The sequence below is a fragment of the Diabrotica virgifera genome, chromosome 6 (genome assembly GCF_917563875.1).
Source record: "Diabrotica virgifera virgifera chromosome 6, PGI_DIABVI_V3a".
In the NCBI taxonomy this organism is placed as follows: domain Eukaryota; kingdom Metazoa; phylum Arthropoda; class Insecta; order Coleoptera; family Chrysomelidae; genus Diabrotica; species Diabrotica virgifera.
Genome location: NC_065448.1, coordinates 148,064,832 through 148,083,489, shown reverse-complemented (window position 1 = coordinate 148,083,489; position 18,658 = coordinate 148,064,832). Strand labels below are relative to the sequence as shown.

At 29.8% G+C, this 18,658-nt stretch overlaps 1 protein-coding gene across 1 annotated transcript in view; it reads right to left on the bottom strand.

The window, feature by feature from the left end:
* Positions 1–2,494: 2,494 nt before the first annotated feature.
* The window catches only part of LOC126886943 (uncharacterized), a 29,578-nt gene continuing 13,414 nt past the window's right edge, over positions 2,495–18,658 (bottom strand). The window contains exon 2 of the mRNA XM_050654114.1: positions 2,495–8,174. Within this exon, the coding sequence (XP_050510071.1) occupies positions 5,277–8,171 (2,895 nt within the window). The 5' untranslated portion in view covers positions 8,172–8,174 and the 3' untranslated portion in view covers positions 2,495–5,276. The remainder of the gene's footprint in view (positions 8,175–18,658) is intronic.

Below are 18,658 nucleotides of genomic sequence, written 5' to 3'. Positions count from 1 at the left end.
GTACCCTAACATAAATTTTATTCCAAGTAGTTGCTTATATTAACAAATAGAGTAAAAATAAGATTAAACTGCATTAATGAAGGTCATAAGAATAGATATAACAATTATTAGTTGGATTGTAATACACTGAGCGTCAGTTGAGTTGCAGACCCCAAGATAAGTATTATGAAATATGTATTCTTAATTTTATCATGTTCATATTTTTAAAAGAATTATAAAGAGATCTTGAAGCTCTCATATCATATACAGGGTATTTCATTAAGAATTGTCCATATAATAACTGGAGAAACCTTAGCACAAAATACGAAGATTTAACTTAAAACGCTTAAATAAAATGTGGCTCCTTACTGAAATACAGGGTGTTTTATTTAAAAATTTAAAAACTATTTGTACCGGGTGTCCCAATAAGAATGGCTCTCGGCCATATCTCAGGAACCGTTTCGAGTACAGCTTTGGGAAAAAAAATTTTATAACAAAAGTTGCCTCGAGAAAAGCCTGAAAATTATTTTCATATTTGTAAGTCCACCGCTAGAGGGCGTAATTGAATGTCAAAAATTTAAAAATCAAAATTTTACAAAATTTACATAATGAAAGAGCACTGAAAATCCGATCATCGTATTCTTCACAAAATTATGCGAATATTTGATTTCACAAGTGTAACTCTACCTTTGCAAATAAGAAGTGGGGGTGAGTGGGAACCTTGTTATGAAAAATGGCTGTAAGTCCGGCTCTGCTTAATCGATTTTTGCAAACTTGGTCTCGTTGAAAACAGATCTTTTTCATTAATGTAAGAGTTATAATTACGAAACAGCCTAGTAAGTAATATGCCAGCAAGGGGGCGCTATTTTATGTTTTTCAGAAAACTAGTTTTCTTTGGAAAATATTAAATACAAGTATGCACTTTTAACCCTGTATTACAAAATTAGACCAAATTATCAACAGAATATCGAAAACCGCATTTCGATACCTTTTTTATATCTCGAGATATCTTAAGAAACGTATAAATTGTAAACAAACTGATAATGTCACCGGTAAACGAAGTTAAGGAAATCAAAGTGAAAACAGGTAGTATGCTATGGAAACAAATTAGAGCGGGACACTTGCGGAGTGCCGATAGAAGTGAATATTTCTCATAGATTCAATTATATTCGGTTTGATTCAATTTGATTCCATTTAATTGGGTTTAATTTTATTTATTATAATTATGCTTATAATTTAATATATTTAAAATATACCCAATTTAATAGATAATATCAAACGTAGGAAAGAGTTTGAAAATCTTACAATCGCCGAAATTTTTAAACTTTTTGCTACGTTTGACAAAATGTACTAGTGATTTTACCCATTAATTTTAGAATTAACAAACTTTCAAAAGAAGTTTTACTTCAAATTTGATAGTGAATTTAATTATTATTATATAAAATGAATAGGATGTTAAAAAATACAATTTGAGGATAAGTAGGTTGAAAGGAATAATATAATCAACAAATTTAAAAAAGTCACTTTTGTATAACGGCCTCCCCTTTAATGAGAGTATCTAAAAATAAATGAACTCTTTCATGCATTATTTACGATTAAAATTTACACGAAGTATTTACTATACCTTATCAATAATTAAATTTTTAAATTAAAAAATATCGGTTACATTATTAAGAAAAATAATAATTTAAAGCTTTATGTATCTTTATATCTTATTAATCTTAATTTTAACGGGTAAAATCACTAGTATATAATATTATATATTAAATTAGGTATATATTATATATTTATATTAAATTATAGATATAATATATATTAATTAAAATTAAATCTAATCGAATGGAATCTAATTGAATCAAACGAATATAATCGAATCTATAATAAGTATTCACTTCTGTCGGCATTCCGCAAGTGTCACGCTTTAATTTTTTTAGTGTCACAGCACACTACTTGTTTCCACTTTGATTTCCGTAACTTAGTTTACAGGAGACATCATCAGTTATGTTTAAAAATTAACACGTTTCTTAAGATATCTCGAGATAGAAGAAAGGTATCGACATGCGGTTTTCGATATTCTGTTGATAAGTTGGTCTAATTTTGTAATGCAGGGTTAAAAGTGCATACTTGTATTTAATATTTTCCAAAGAAAACTAGATTTCTGAAAAACATAAAATAGCGCCCCCTAGCTGACATATTACTTACTAGGCTGTTTCGTAATTATAACTCTTACATTAATGAAAAAGATATGTTTTCAACGAGACCAAGTTTGCAAAAATCTATTAAGCAGAACCGGACTTACAGCCATTTTTCATAACAAGGTTCCCACTCACCCCCACTTCTTATTTGCAAAGGTAGAGTTACACTTAAGAAATCAAATATTCACAGAGTTTTGCGAAGAATACGATGATCGGATTTTCAGTGCCCTTTCATTATGTAAATTTTGTAAAATTTTGATTTTTAAATTTTTGACATTCAATTACGCCCTCTAGCGGTGAACTTACAAATATGAAAATAATTTCCAGGCTTTTCTCGAGGCAACTTTTGTTATAAATTTTTTTTTCCCAAAGCTGTACTATAAACGGTTCCTGAGATATGGCCGAGAGCCATTCTTATTGGGACATCCGGTACTTTAAAACCACTTATCATATCCTTATCATACTTGACAATAAGTGTAGATACTGTACATGTGTACAGTGTACATCCTACTAAATTATGTTAAATAAACGTTTCTGGCTACTACCAGAGACGTACGACGGGGGAAAGTGAATGATTGACACTTCCCAAATTCTACGCCACTGGCAGAATTGCTTTTTTAGTGCAATTTTTCGATTCTCTAATTCTTTCTATGCAAATAATATACTCCCCATTCGTAACTATAAAGTCATTCTTTTTCCATATGTTTTTGGTTCATAATGAAGCGACACTTATATTGACTAATGTAGGTATTAATTATGTCGGTGTTTTTGAATCAGAAGATTGCATTTTATTACGCAAATAAATTTTTAATGGCTAATAACAAAAAATTTGTTATTTATTAAAATTTCTTAAAATGAATAAGTAGATGAATTCAACATTTAAAAACAAATTGTGGTTCTAAAAACAACAATTTAGTTATAATATAAATAAAAGAACAATTTTAAAATATTGATTAGACAAAAAATATTAAAAAAAATGGAAGGCACTCGTGGGAGTGGCGACAGAAGTGAAAACTTCTTATAGTAAATAAATTACGAGCTCGATGCTTTTTCCCCATCCAAAAAGAAGTGCTATCTATACCTATATCATATACGCGATGCGTATGCCCTATGCTATTTATGTATACATACATGTAATTTATATACGTACAAAATTTATTTCAGCGAAGTGATGACGGTCGCAAATTCAATACTTTTTCCTTATCCAAGAAGTGCATAACGTCCCTAAAGAAATTTTCAATTCAAAAATTTATTTCGTTGAAGCGATGACGTTCCCTAATTTAATACTTTTTCCCCATCCAAAAAGTGCACAACGTCCCTCAAGAAGTTCTCACTTCAAATATATATTTCGTCGAAGCGATGATGGTTGCGATGACGGTCGCTGATTTAATACTTTTCCCATCCAAAAAGTGCACAACGTTCCTAAAGAAATTTCAATTCAAAAATTTATTTCGTCGAAGCGATGACGGTCGCTAATTTAATACTTTTTCCCCATCCAAAAAGTGCACAACGTCCTTAAAAAAATTTTCACTTCAAAAATTTATTTTGTCGAAGCGATGACGGTCGCTAATTTAATAATTTTTCCCCATCCAAAAAGTGCACAACGTCCCTCAAGAAGTTTTCACTTCAAAAATTTATTTCATCGAAGCGATGACGGTCGCTAATTTAATAATTTTTTCCACACAAAAAGGGCACAAAGTCCCTAAAGAAGTTTTCACTTCAAAAATTTATTTCGTCGAAGCGATGATCGTCGCTAATCTAATAATTTTTCCCCCTCCAAAAAATGCACAACGTCTCTCAAGAAGTTTTCACTTCAAAAATCAATTTCATCGAAGCGATGACGGTCGCTGTGTTTAACTAATGTGTGCGGCAGTAATAGTTTAATTGGAACGTACACTAACATTTGTGGGGTTTAAAGGAACAAAACCTCCATAAACTTTTTATGTAAACATATTAAAAAAGAAGCCGCAACTCGATAAAAACTGCCTTATCGAAAAAATACTAAGAGGTAAAAAAGTTTTAATGATACTGAATGTAACTAATGGTATGACAAATGGTATTTTACCACAATAATAATTTAATTGGAACGTACACAAAAGTTTGGGGGGTTTAAGGGAACAAAACCCACATAAAATTTTTATGGGGTGCACAAATGTCACTATAATTTTTCTTTAAGATGTTCCTGCCATAAGAATACCACATGTCCATTTTCAATAAAAAATCTCTAATAGTTTCCGATATAATCGAAAAAATCGATTTTCATTTTGTAATTTCAAAGGGCTGTAACTTTTTTTATGTGCATATTTTTACTAAGGTAAGTAAGGTTAATTCGAACTATTTTTGGTCCCAGAATATGGTATTTAATTTATGACCTGTATTTTTGTTACACCCTGTATAGCATAAGCGATGACGGTCGCGAATTCAATGCTTTTTCCCCTGTCCCAAAATCGTACAACGTCCCTAAATAAGTTGTCACTTCAAAAACACATTTTTTTTGTCTAATCAATAGTTTAAATTTTTGTATTTTTTTATATTGTCGTGTTATTAAAATTGTTCTTTTTTTAGATTATAACAAAACGGTTATTTTTAGAACCCCGACCCCACGTTGTTTTTACATATTGAATGCATCTATTCGTTTTAATAGATTTCAGTAAATAACGTTATAGTTTTGTTATTAGCGATTAAAAATTCATTTGCGTAATAAAATGCAATCTTATGACCCAAAAATACCAACATAATTAATACCTGCCTATTTACATCAGTCAAAATAACTGTGTCCCTGCATTTTTAACTTCAAATATCATGAAAAATAATGACTTTATCGTTACGAATGGAGAGTATATTATTTACATAGAAAGTATTGGAGAATCGAAAAATTGCACTAAAATAGCAATTCCGCCATTGACGTAGAATTTGGAAAGGTCAAACATAACTTTGTCGTAACTTTCCCTCGTCGCAATTATTAACTTTGTCGTAATTATTTATTAATACTCCTTGTTCTTTTAAAAAAATATAAATATTTTGGGTCATTTCTGAAATTAGAACTGATTCAAGATAATAATTCTAAAATAAGTTATATGGGTAGAATAAAACTCTACAATATTATGTACAGGTAATGTAGGTTAAACTGTTTTCGTCAGCCTTATTAACATCTAAACCTTCTTTTACGATGTATTTGTCTAAAGATGGGTAAAGACACGAAATATGTAAAGGTGCTTCACCAGACATACTTTCAATATTCAAAACATCGGCAAAAAAAGTATAATTACTAAAAACTAACTTAATAATACAGATATATTCTCGAAAACATAACAGCGATATATCTCTTCTCCAATTTACCTTAGTAAGTGCTAAGTTGTATTCCATAGATATCCGAGATACAATATCTTTATCCTGATTAATTTCCAAAATTTTTTCAAAAAAATCTGAAACACCCACATACTGATTGTTTAGAAACACTGTATTCAGAATTTCGAGCAATACCTCATAACTAAGTTTCTTTTTATTAAGGCAATCCCATATCAATTCTGCTGCAAAATATTCCTCAAATGTTTTATGAACAAATTCATAACCTTCATGTGCTTCCTTTAATACCCCAACGTTTAATGCATCTTTACCAATCTCAAAACTAGCATCAACATTAAGCAAACTTAAAAGATGGTCAGAAAATAAATTGCTAGCCGCTAACTTTCTTAACGAGTATATATACCTGTCAAATGCCAGACGGTATATGTCGTCATCTTGTGCAAATTCGTCTTTTCTTACTCCTAAATAGTAACTATAAAAATGATATAAGTTTGAAACATTATAAAAAACCTTTAATGAGGATTCGATAGAGTCGCCTTTAGATATTTTATTTTTTATTATTTTAGAAACCATTTGTAGCGATAAGGGCGTTGAACAAATATCTTTAAATGCAGGAGCAAAATTTGTTACCTTTTCAAATATATCATGTTCAGTATTTGCAGGTATAAGTTTGTTAAGATATCCTTTAAGAAAAGAAGACTGATCTCTAGGTGAAAATGGAGAGAATCTAACTAACTCACACCCATCCAAAATCCTTAATTTTTTTAAGATGAAATCGTAATCTCTGGCACCAATAATAACCAATGAAATATTCAAATCCTGAAGGGAATTCTGATCTACAAATAGGTTTCGTATTTTTTCGATATCTTCCAAACAGTTCTCGTCAAGACCGTCTATAATCAAAATTTTATTCATGGACTCAATAAGTTTTCTTTCGAACTGAGCTAAGTAGGAGCTAGCAGGAGTTATATTTTCATTATGACACAATAGATCGCTCAAGGTTTTCCCAATAGCATTCCGGAAAAATTGTTTCGACTTTTTTAAATCAACATTAATTATCCACGTCAATTTGGAATCTATTTTGTCTTTAGCTTTCTTGAGTGATACTATTTGTTTCAATAAAGTTGTTTTGCCTTCTCCAGGTGGACCTGTAACAACAAGTATATTTTTGTTTATTTTTTCGAAAAACTTTGTTTCAGGAAATACTTCTGAGTTAGCTTTTAGGCTTCTTTCAAAATAGAATTGCTCAGGTTTTGATTGGGTCTGTAAATTGGAACCTATCGAGTAATTATCTTCGTTAAATATTATTTTTGTAAGGCATTCATCAATCTCAATTTCATCAGAGTTAATATTTTTGATGTTATTAATTAAGTTCATTAATGTTACCAATTCACCTTGAAAAGAAATTTTTTTGCTTAATATGTATTGTTGTGTATCAGTTTCGAGTGAATTGAAATATATTTTATCATTAATTATTTTGACTAGTGTTTCTCTCTTTTGCAAATCATTTTCTTTAATGATTATAAATACTTTTTTACTTGGGTCTTCCCTAGTAATCATATATATCTTCTTATACAATTCTAATGCTTGATCTTCATTAAGAGATAGGAACGAAACAACTAAGTATTTAATTTTGTTGCATCTGAATGTGTTTATCATATCAGATATAACTTTATATTCCATTGTGTATTTCATTGTATGAACTGTATTTACCATTTCTTGCATCAAACATAATGTGTTTTCTTCTATAGGTGAGGACGAAGCTTCCGATTTTTGAATGCTTCTTAAAATCTTTAATAAATATATAGCGATATTATCGTGTGCTTGAACACAAATAATATTACCAGAATTAAACTGATAACTTTCTTTGAAATAAATTTTAGTATTAACCAACTTCTGAAGAAAATTCCGATTATATTCACCATACAAAATAAACATTAAATAGTCTTTTGTCATAGGCACAAAGTTGTTAAGTGATAAATTAGACCACTCTTCTACATGATCTTTTACATATTCGTATGATGATATTGGAAACTCATACTTGAGCTCACTTAATTTGCTTTTAATTAACGATTTGATTTTCTTGAGTTTAATGTTAACAACAACAAAAGAAGATATGAATGATTTGATGTCTTCTCTATCGATAACCAAACGCTTCCATTGTTTTTTCTCTTCGTTGCTATCTTTATCATCAATGTTATTTTTAAACTGTTCTACTGTATCTAAAAGCTTCTCAACCATCTCTTCTTCATTTTTAATTTTATACATCAATATCTTGTTGCCAAATATTTGCTGCAAATATTCGTTAGCAGGTAATTCATCCATAATATCAGCAACTTTCAGTGTAGCAGCAGTACATAGTATTAAAGAATTACGTGTTATTTTAAAGGATTTCTTAAAAGTTATGTATGATAATAAGTACATTGCGATACTGAATTCACATATTTTCTTAATAGGACTCACTGCCATAAAATCTTTAGTATAGGTCATACCACTTTTAACTTTTGCTTGTAACAACATACACTTTTCATCTGATTCAAATACGAGATCATCAAATTTTCCCGCGGATGTAACTTCATTTGATATCGTCCAATTTGAGAAGTTTTTGATTCCAGATAAAGCAAATAGTGCCTGTAAAAGCATCTGATAAGCTATACCTTCTTCTGGTCTTCGTGCTTTTTTCGGATCCATCACCTAAAACCATAAATATTTTATTGATAGTAATAAGTGTACCCATACCCCAAGAAACGAAGCCGAAGCATGTTTTCAATTGTTTATATTTATTAAAATTAACAATAAAAATATTTAAAATAGGTACAGTCGACTCGCGTTAATTCAAATCTGCGATAATTCGAAACTCTCTATAATTCAAAGTTATCACGAGTTCCCTACAAAATCTCTTTATATTTCGAACTAAATCAATACATTTTTATGCACTTGGTAATTCGAATGAAAAAAATTATTGCTATATGACATAACGACGCGTTAATTCGAACTCATTGGCGTCAAACCCTCGACAATTCAAAGTTGCAGAGAGAAAGAGGCGGAAAGATTGTAGTAAGTACAGTTTTCAAACTTGTTTCAACACGCCTTTGTTTCAGTTAAGGAAGCAAGATCCTCATTCGATACCTTACAAACCTTTTGTCTACAGAACGAAAGTGATGAAAAAGCATTTCAGGCATTTTTTCTCTTAAAAAAATTATTGAGCAGTCTGAGCAGCAGCAATGTGCTTTGAAGCAAAGCAGTATAATAGAGTTCTTTCGAAAGATTGATTAATTCACATTATGAATACATACATGTATGTACACGAATGTACTTCTAAACTTTTGTCATCGTTATAGAATAGCAGTTAATAAATAATAATTGATCAACACTTAATAATTCGAAGTTTTATTTATTTTCTCTCACGAATTTCGAACCATTTGATATTTCAAACACTCAACAATTCGTAATATTTTAAGAGTCCCTAGAGTTTCTAATTAACGAGAGTCGACTGTATAATATGTATATCACAATATAAATTTTTATCTAGTTACTATATGTGATAAAGATAGGTCCGATTGGTCAAGTAGTTTTTAAATAATTATATAAATATAAAAACAGTCCTAATAACTGTCCTTATTTTCTCACGCTTAGGGCCAAACATTTGCCAGACACATGGAGTGCTCGAATTGGTGTACCTAAATATTTTAAAGACCAGTTATCCACGAATACTTTACGCTATTTTTTATTAGTACCTACACTTTGAAATCATGTATTATTACTAAAAAAATTGAAATAAGAGCTAATAATGTAAAATGGTTGAATTTGTGATGTACATAAGTAGCTTCAGAACAACATACATAAGTAGTAGATACCTATACCTTTCGTTGTTATGGAAATGAGAGAAACAAAAAAACAAAAATTAATTTGCAATCTGTCTTCAGATTGCAATTCCATGGCCAATGACTTGGCCATGGAAAAATTAAGAAAATTTTACAAAAAAAAACTTTATATAAAGATTTTTCTAAAATTAAATCTATAACTTCTATAATTTTTTATTTATAACGCTAAAGTCACCCTTCTCACAAACATTGACGCACTGTAAACTAGAGTTCGGCGAAGTGCACGGTTAAATTATTTTAATATAATTCTTTAACTAATACATAAAATGAAATTCTACAAATTGGACATGCAAGAAGAATAATTAAGCTATCTTATGGTTATAATAAAAAGAAATAAAATGTATGGGCATAAGTACGGTGTGGGCAGAAAGTGAGACTTACATGAATTTTGTTTAAAAACGATTTAAAAGTGTTTAACTAATACAATTTTACATACAACACTCTCAAATTTGCACAACTTAGCTTTCAAACATCTTACTAAACTAACTAAACGATGTTTCACTCACAAAAAATCTCAAGAATTTAATTCAAATGATACGACGCGTCGCGACGTCTCAAAAATGTAATTTTTAAAAGCTTGGTAGTTTTACAGAATTACTACCACTTCAAAACGATATTATTACTCAAGTTTGAATATATTTATTACAATTTTATAGATGTTTTTTTAAGCTTAGGATGTAATGTTTAAAATGCACTTAATTATTTTACTTTAGAAACGAAATAAACAATTTCTTTTTGAGAAAATTAAGAAAGATAAAAAATTGTAATACAAAAACGAAAATTACCAGCTAAAAAAATGTTTATACAACGTGATCAAAACTTTTTTCTGTAAAACTTACCTAAAATACATTCATTAATAAGCTTCAACCATAATAAATGTTCAACAATTTTTTTTATTTCTTATACATTTCTTATGTCTGTGTAACTTGGAACCCATTGTTAACTTTTTTATTATCAGTTTTACGAAAAAAGTTATTCCTTATAAAATATTCTGCACCATATAGAATCTAAGATACAACCATCAGATATCAAATTTTATTAATTTTATACAAGGTATGTCAAAAATATGAATTTCACTCAAGTGTGTATATTTCAAGAGTGTAAGAAAGTACCTTTATATTTCATAATATCGAAAATTGTTATTAAAAAAAGATAATTGGAATTAAAAACTATATTTCAATATTCAATTACATCCTTCTAATTTAAATATTGTGAACTATAATGCCACTTAACTCTTAAGCGAAATTCATATTTTTTACATACCTCGTATAAAATTGAAAAAGTTTTATATCTGATGGTTGTATCTAGATTTTAGATCAGGTAGAGCAGGTAGAGAATTTGATGTAGAATAACTTTTTTTCGTAAAATTGATTATAAAATAGTTATCATAATTGTAATAAAATGATGATGGGTATCCATAATTTGAGAAAAAATTTAATTTTTTTTTCAATTAGAAAGATGTAACTGTATTTTAAAACATAGTTTTTAATTCCAAACAACTTTTTATAATAACAATTTTTGATATTCTGGAATATAAAGATACTTTTTAACGGAATTAATATTTTTGACATGCCTCGTATAAAATTGATAAAATTTGATATCTGAAGGTTGAGTTTTAGATTTTAGACTAAACAGAGCATTTTATGAAGAATAACTTTTTTTCGTAAAATTGGTAATAAACAAGCTGAAAATGCAAGCATTATCATAACGAAAACTTTGTTTATATACGTATTTAAATTGATAATATAGAAAATTGCTATTACGAAAAGCTGTTTAGAATTAAAAATTATGTTTTAATATGCAAGTATATCATTATAATTTAAATGTTGTGAACTATAAAGATACTTTACTCGAAATTCATATTTTTTTACATACCTCGTATAAAATTTATAAAATTTGATTCATGATGGTTGCATCATAAATCTTAGACCAAGAAGAGATTTTTATGAAGGATAACTTTTCTTCGTCAAATTAAAAATATAGTGCGGCCGATATGTGAAACAATTGTACATTTAATGATACAAGCATATAATTTGGATCACATATACTACACATATAAAGGTTCAAATTTAGATATGACGCCATCTCAGATTTTGCCTTTTACAAAAGTGGCGGGCATTCAAAATGGCGACTATACATATGTGTTTAATAGTACCATAACTTTTGAACGAAAGGTCCGATTTCAACCAAATTTGGTATATAGGTTCCTTTTTTGATTTACAAGATGGATGTGGTGAACTAGAAGAATCGGTTTACCAGAAATTGTGTTTTTACTAGTTGTTTATGTACAAATATTTTTTTTTTCAATTGTTTCCCTCTTTATATATTAATTTTTCAAAAAGGTAATACCGCAATTGAAAAAAACGTAAAAATATTTTGTAGAAAATATTTTGAACTTTTTAGTTATGTTAATTACGATTTAATAAATGCATAACGTACCTTCACATGTACTCTATGTGTGGCCGATTAGTGGAAATATTATAAAAATTATTGTGCATTTAATGGTAGAAGCATATAATTTGGACCACGTATACTACACACATCAAGGTTCAAATTTAGATATAAGGCCATCTCAGATTTTATCTTTTACAAAAATGGCGGGCATTCAAAATGGCGACTATACATATGTGACTAATAGCACGATAACTTTTGAACAAAAAGTCCGATTTCAACCAAATTTGGCATATAGGTTTTTTTATGTGTAAGACCAAGGTCTTGAACCGGAAGAATCGTTTTACCAGAAGTTGTGTTTTTCCTGATTTTTATGTAAAAACATGTTGTTTTTTTACCGATTCTTTCACCCTGTATATATTAATTTTTTAAAAGTTAATAAGGCGTTGAAAAGAGCGTAAAAGAATTTTCTAGGAAATATTTTGAACTCTTTAGTTATGTTAATTACCAATTAATAAATACGTAACGTATCTTCACATGTACCTATGTGCGGCAGATTCGTGCAAATAATATAAGAATTATTGTGCATTTAATGGTAGAAGCATATAATTTGGAGCATATATACTACACATTCATATAAGGGTTCAAATTTAGATATGAGGCCATCTCACATTTTGTCTTTTATAAAAATAGCGGGCATTTAAAATGAATCTGCCGCACATATGTACATGTGAAGATACGTTATGCATTTATTAAATGGTAATTAACATAACTTAAAAGTTCAAAATCTTTCCTAAAAAATATTTTTACATTCTTTTCAATGACGGTATTACTTTTTTTTGAAAAATAATATATGGTGAAAGAATTGAAAAAAAAAACAACATATTTTTACATAAAAAAACAGTAAAACCACAACTTCTGGTAAACCGACCCTTCCGGTTCTAGACCTCGATATTATTCATCAAAAAAAGAATCTTAATACCAAAATTTGGCTGAAATCGGACTTTTAGTTCAAAAGTTATCGTGCTATTAGTCACATATGTATAGTAGCCATTTTGAATGCTCGTCATTTTTATAAAAGGCAAAATCTGAGATAGCCTCATATCTAAATTCGAACTTTTGTATGTGTAGTATATGTGGTCCAAATTATATGCTTCTACCATTAAATGCACAATAATTCTTATAATATTTGCAAGAATCTGCCACACATAGGTACATGTGAAGATACGTTGTGCATTTATTAAATTGTAATTAACACAACTAAAAAGATCAAAATATTTCCTAAAACATATTCTTACGCCCTTTCCAATGGTGGTATTACAATTTTGAAAAATTAATATATACAGGGTGAAAAAATTGAAAATAAATTATTTACAAAATATAAAATAGTTTTACATAAAAAACCAGGAAAAACACAACTTCTGGTAAACCGATTCTTCCAGATCACGACATCGATCTTGTAAATCACAAAAGCAACCTATATGTACCAAATTTGGTTGAAATCGGACTTTTCTTTCAAAAGATATCGTGGTCGCCCATTTTGAATGACCGCCATTTTTGTAAAAAGCAAAATCTGAGATGGCCTCATATCTAAATTTGAACCTTTATATGTGCGGTATATGCGTGGACCAAATTATATGCTTGTATCATTAAATGTGCAATTCTTATAATATTTGCACGAATCTGCCGCACTAATACAAGAGTTATAAATGAAAATGATGTTGGTATCCATAATTTGAGAAAATTCGTCAAATATTTTTTTCCATTAGAAGGATGTAATTTCATATATCAGAACATACTTTTTTATTCCAAACCACATTTTAAATAACAATTTTCCAATATTGTAAAATAAATAATACATACATGATAAAGATACTTTTTACTGATGAACTTTACTTATATCTACAGACCGAGCGAGTCTCGTAAATTCCACGGCTTTGCGCCACGCTTCACGCAACCGTATTTGCGTACTTGTGTTTCGAGTTGTGTGGTCGTGCGCTGGTCGAGTGGAGTTATAATTTACCAAATTTAAATATAATCGTTTCTACTGATTCATTATTAATATAGTATAATATGTATTATTGCTTTCAAAATATACTCAAATTGTATTTTAATACATTTATTACACATATTATTTTATATAATAATTAAATTCACTATAAAATGTCATTTATATTTTATTAATAGCTAAATAATTTAAAATTTAGTTCGACATTCACGAAGTGTCAAACTCAAATGTAAATAATAACATTTGCTTTGCTTAACAAATTCAGATTAAAAAGTAGCCTACTTCATAATCAAAGATTTCAGCTGACGTTTAGTGCGTGGTAGGAAATAATCGGATTGTGACGTCACATTTTAGATTTTGAGGTCGATTATCTCGAAGACGGTTAGAGATATCGAAATGCCGTTTTCAGATTTGGATTCAGAAGACAAAACTACATAAGAATCCATCGATACATCTGCCCTCAGTATTGCAGGAGCGGCAACACAATAACACACAGACTTTTGCAAAATAAACGAAAAGTTTTCGTTGAAAAGTTTCCCATATTATGATTCCTAGCTAGTCTACGCAGACATACTGTATAAGCATTTTCAAATTGTAATGCCATATTCGGATTCAGCATAATCAAAAACAAAATAGAAACACATTTATTTTGTCATTCCCCGTTAGAGCACAGTCTAACCACACTCTGCTGCAGATATTTTAATATATGCAGTTGTTCTTCGTTTCGAGTTGTTGATTCAGTCTACTTGCATAGCCTCTTTGATAAGGGGTAGAGACCCCGAAACACGGTGTCAGAGGATGGCAAGAGACTCGAATTGAATCAAAACGAAAACGATTATTTTCTTTTCAGAAACATATTTGATCAAAGTAAAATAATGAATTCAACGATATTTTTAAAATTATTTATACAAAACAATTCTTATTATTTAAACAATAAACAATTAGTGGCAAAATCTGTGAGTAGAACTTATTACTTTAACATGTATATAAACTAACAAAAAAAGATTTAGAAAAATATAAGCTTGTTTGAATTTTTCCGAAACAATGCATTTTTTCATTCTACAGGGTGTAACAAATATACAGGTCATAAATTAAATCACATATTCTGGGACCAAACAGAGTTCGAATGAAACTAACTTACCTTAGTACAAATATGCACATAAAAAAAGTTACAGCCCTTTGAAATTACAAAATGAGAATCGATTTTTTCGAATATATCGAAAACTATTAGAGATTTTTTATTGAAAATGGACATGTGGCATTCTTATGGCAGGAAAATCTTAAAGAAAAATTATGGTGAAATTTGTGCACCCCATAAAAATTTTATGGGGGTTTTGTTCCCTTAAACCCCCCAAACTTTTGTGTACGTTCCAATTAAATTATTATTGTGCTACCATTAATTACATTCAATGTCATTAAAACTTTTTTGCCTCTTCGTATTTTTCGATAAGGCAGTTTTTATCAAGTTGCGGCTTCTTTTTTAATATGTTTACATAAAAAATTTATGGGGGTTTTGTTCCTTTAAACCCCTCAAATGTTTGTGTACGTTCCAATTAAACTGTTACTGCGGTACCATTAGTTAAAAACAGTGTTTTTAAAACTTTTTTGCCTCTTTGTATTTTTCCGATAAGGCACCTTTTATCGAGATGTGGCTTCTTTTTTAATATGGTTCAAAATCTACCTAAAAATTTAAATCATAAATAAATTTTCATATTATTACCAAGTCTCCATAATCGTACGTAACTATGTACATGTACAAAATATGTGGTGGATTTGACAAATATTCTAAATATCTCGATAAAAACTGACTTTTCGTAAAAGTATTAAGAGGCAAAAAAGTTTTTAAAATATTTTGTTTAACTAATGGTACTACAATAATAATTAAATTGGAAGGTACACAAAAGTTTGGGGGGGGGGGGGGGTTAAAGGAACAAAACACCCATAAAATTTTTATGGTGTGTCCAAATTTCACTATAATTTTTTCTTAAGATACTACTGCCATAAGAATAACACATGTCCATTGTCAATAAAAAATCTTTAATAATTTTCGATAGGTATATTGAAAGAAATCGATTTTCATTTTGTAACTTCAAAGGGCTGTTTCATTTTGTAACTTTTTTTATGTGCACATTTGTACTAAGGTAAGTTAGGTTCAATCGAACTATTTTTGGTCCCAGAATATGTGATTAAATTTATGACCTGTATTTTTTTTACACCCTGTATATTAACTCCCTTAGTTACAAGGTATGTACTCCTGTCAGGTCAGATCAATATTTAAAACTGTTGATGTTGCCATGGTAACTTAAAAAATACGCGCGTTTTTGAAAGTTGAATTTAAACACGCTGAGGCGTACTTTAAATAAGCAAAATGGGGTACCAACTAAAAAAAATATTTTAAAAGGTAATAATTAATACTGCCAGACTCCTTTCGTTTGCGGTAACTTTTGCCAAACGCTCTAAAGCTTCCCAAAATATCATGTAACTTTCTTTCAGTCCTTACAAAAATCTAAAAATATGCTAATATCTAAAATTTATTTGTGAGGGGGGCATTTTGTAGACTAGTTTTCAATTAAATTACATCAACCATCTACCGAGGGCGGACACAACCCCCAAAATCTTTAATGGAAAGGGGGGTTGAGTGATACTTCATTTTAAAGATTGTTCAACCACCTTTTCAAAAATACCACATACATGATATTTTTTTCAATACTTTTGGAAAAATCAAGTGAAACCGTATTAAGATTCAGAACTCCAAAAAATTTTTTGGAGTATTGAATTCCAAATTGATTTTTTTTGAGTATTTGAATATTTTTGAGTATGTTTTTGAGTATTTTTGGAAAAATCAAGTAAAACTGTAAATATATTAAGTATCGAGCTCAGAACTCAAAAAATAGAGGGTGCCACCCCCTATAATTTGGTCCCTATAGAAAATCTAAACATATGCAAAAACACGTCAGATTTATCTGTGAAGCGGATATTTTGTAGACCACTTTTGTTTCCTATTCTGTGCTAGTACCAAATTAATATACAGTGATGAGCCACTGATAACCGGCAAAAAACGCAAAAGATGGAAGACATATTAAGTTGTGAGAAAAAAGAAATGAAACTAGTGGAGGTGGAAGATTCTATCGATAAAAACCTATAAACTTACATTCTATTTATTGTTTCCCACCTTTAGACATATCAGAGGAGTATGTCAACTAAAACTGTCACTGTCACAGTGGCAGTTGCAGAACTCGTCCGATACGTCTAAAGGTGCGAAACAATAAATAGAATGTAAATTTAAAGATTCTTATCGCTAAATCTCCCACCTTCACTAGTTTCATTTATTTTTATCTCACAACTTAATATGTTTTCCATCTTTTGGGTTATTTTGCCGGTTATTAGCACGCTCATCACTGTATACATTTTATTTATAAGAAAATAACAAACGTTTGGCGGCTCTGAACTCTTATCTTTATAATAATAAATTTTATCTGGTCTTTAAATTATATTAACCACTTTCTACCGTTAAACGTGCCACTTACCGTTAAAAGTTATTCAGATATTTAGCTTTAAAGGTATATAGTATGGTATAGTTACACTCAAACCCAGACATCCAAAGTGAAAGTTATCCTCCAACACCAAATTGTTCTATATGGTCCACATAATGTTCAGATAAAAGTCAAACCATTTTGAGAGTCGGGTTTGGGGGGGAGAGGGGGGAGAAATCTGCAAATTCGCAGTTTTTTACGTTTTTCGTCAATATTTCTAAAACTAAGCGGTTTAGCATGAACAACCTTCTACACAAAATTATTCTACATTAAATTTGAAATAAAAAAGGTCCTATGCATAACCCTTCTAAAATGAACGGTTCCAAAGTTACGGAGGTAGTATAGTATAATTGGTCCAAAAAAAGGCCTAACCCAGACATGAAAAGTAAAAGTTTTCCTTCAACACCAAATTGTTCTATATGGTTCACATATTGTTCAGTAAAAAGTTACACCATTTTGAGCGTCCGGTTTGGGGGGGAGATGGGGGAGAAGTCGGTAAATTAGTATTTTTTTTTAGGTTTTTCGTCAATATTTCTGAAACTATGCTTTAGCGTACGGAATTTTATATAGAAAAATGTTCTACATAATATTTAAAACAAAAAAGGTTCTATACATAATTGTTATAAAATCAACGGTTCCAGAGTTACGGAGGGTGAAAAGTGGAGGTTTTCGATACTTTTTATATTCACCGATTTCTCCCCCCTCTCCCCCCTCAAACCCTACGCTCAAAATGGTGTGACTTTTTTCTGAACATTATGTGGACCATATAGAACAATTTGGTCTTGAAGGATAACTTTCACTTTGGATGTCTGGGTTTTTGGTGTAGTTATATCATAAATATTTAGCACAGTAGTAGTATTTAGCTAAATATTTAGTTATATCATAAACATTAAAAGCACAGTTTTAGAAATATTGACGAAAAACGTAAAAAAACTACTAACTTACCGGCTTCTCTCCCATCTCCCTCCCAAACGGGACGCTCAAAATGGTGTAACTTTTTACTGAACAATATGTGGACTATATAGAACATTTTGGTGTTGGAGGAAAACTTTTACTTGGGATGTTTGGGTTAGGCCTTTTTTTGGACCAGTTATAATATACTACCTCCGTAACTTTGGAACCATTCATTTTAGAAAGATTATGCATAGGGCCTTTTTTATTTCAAATTTAGTGTAGAACAATTTTGTTTTGAAGGTTGTTCATGCTAAACCGCATAGTTTTTGAAATATTGGCGAAAAACTTAAAAAACTACGAATTTACCGATTTCTCTCCCTCTCCCCCCCAAACCTGACGCTCAAAATGGTGTGACTTTTTTCTGGATATTGTGTGGACCATATAGAACAATTTGGTGTTGAAGGATAA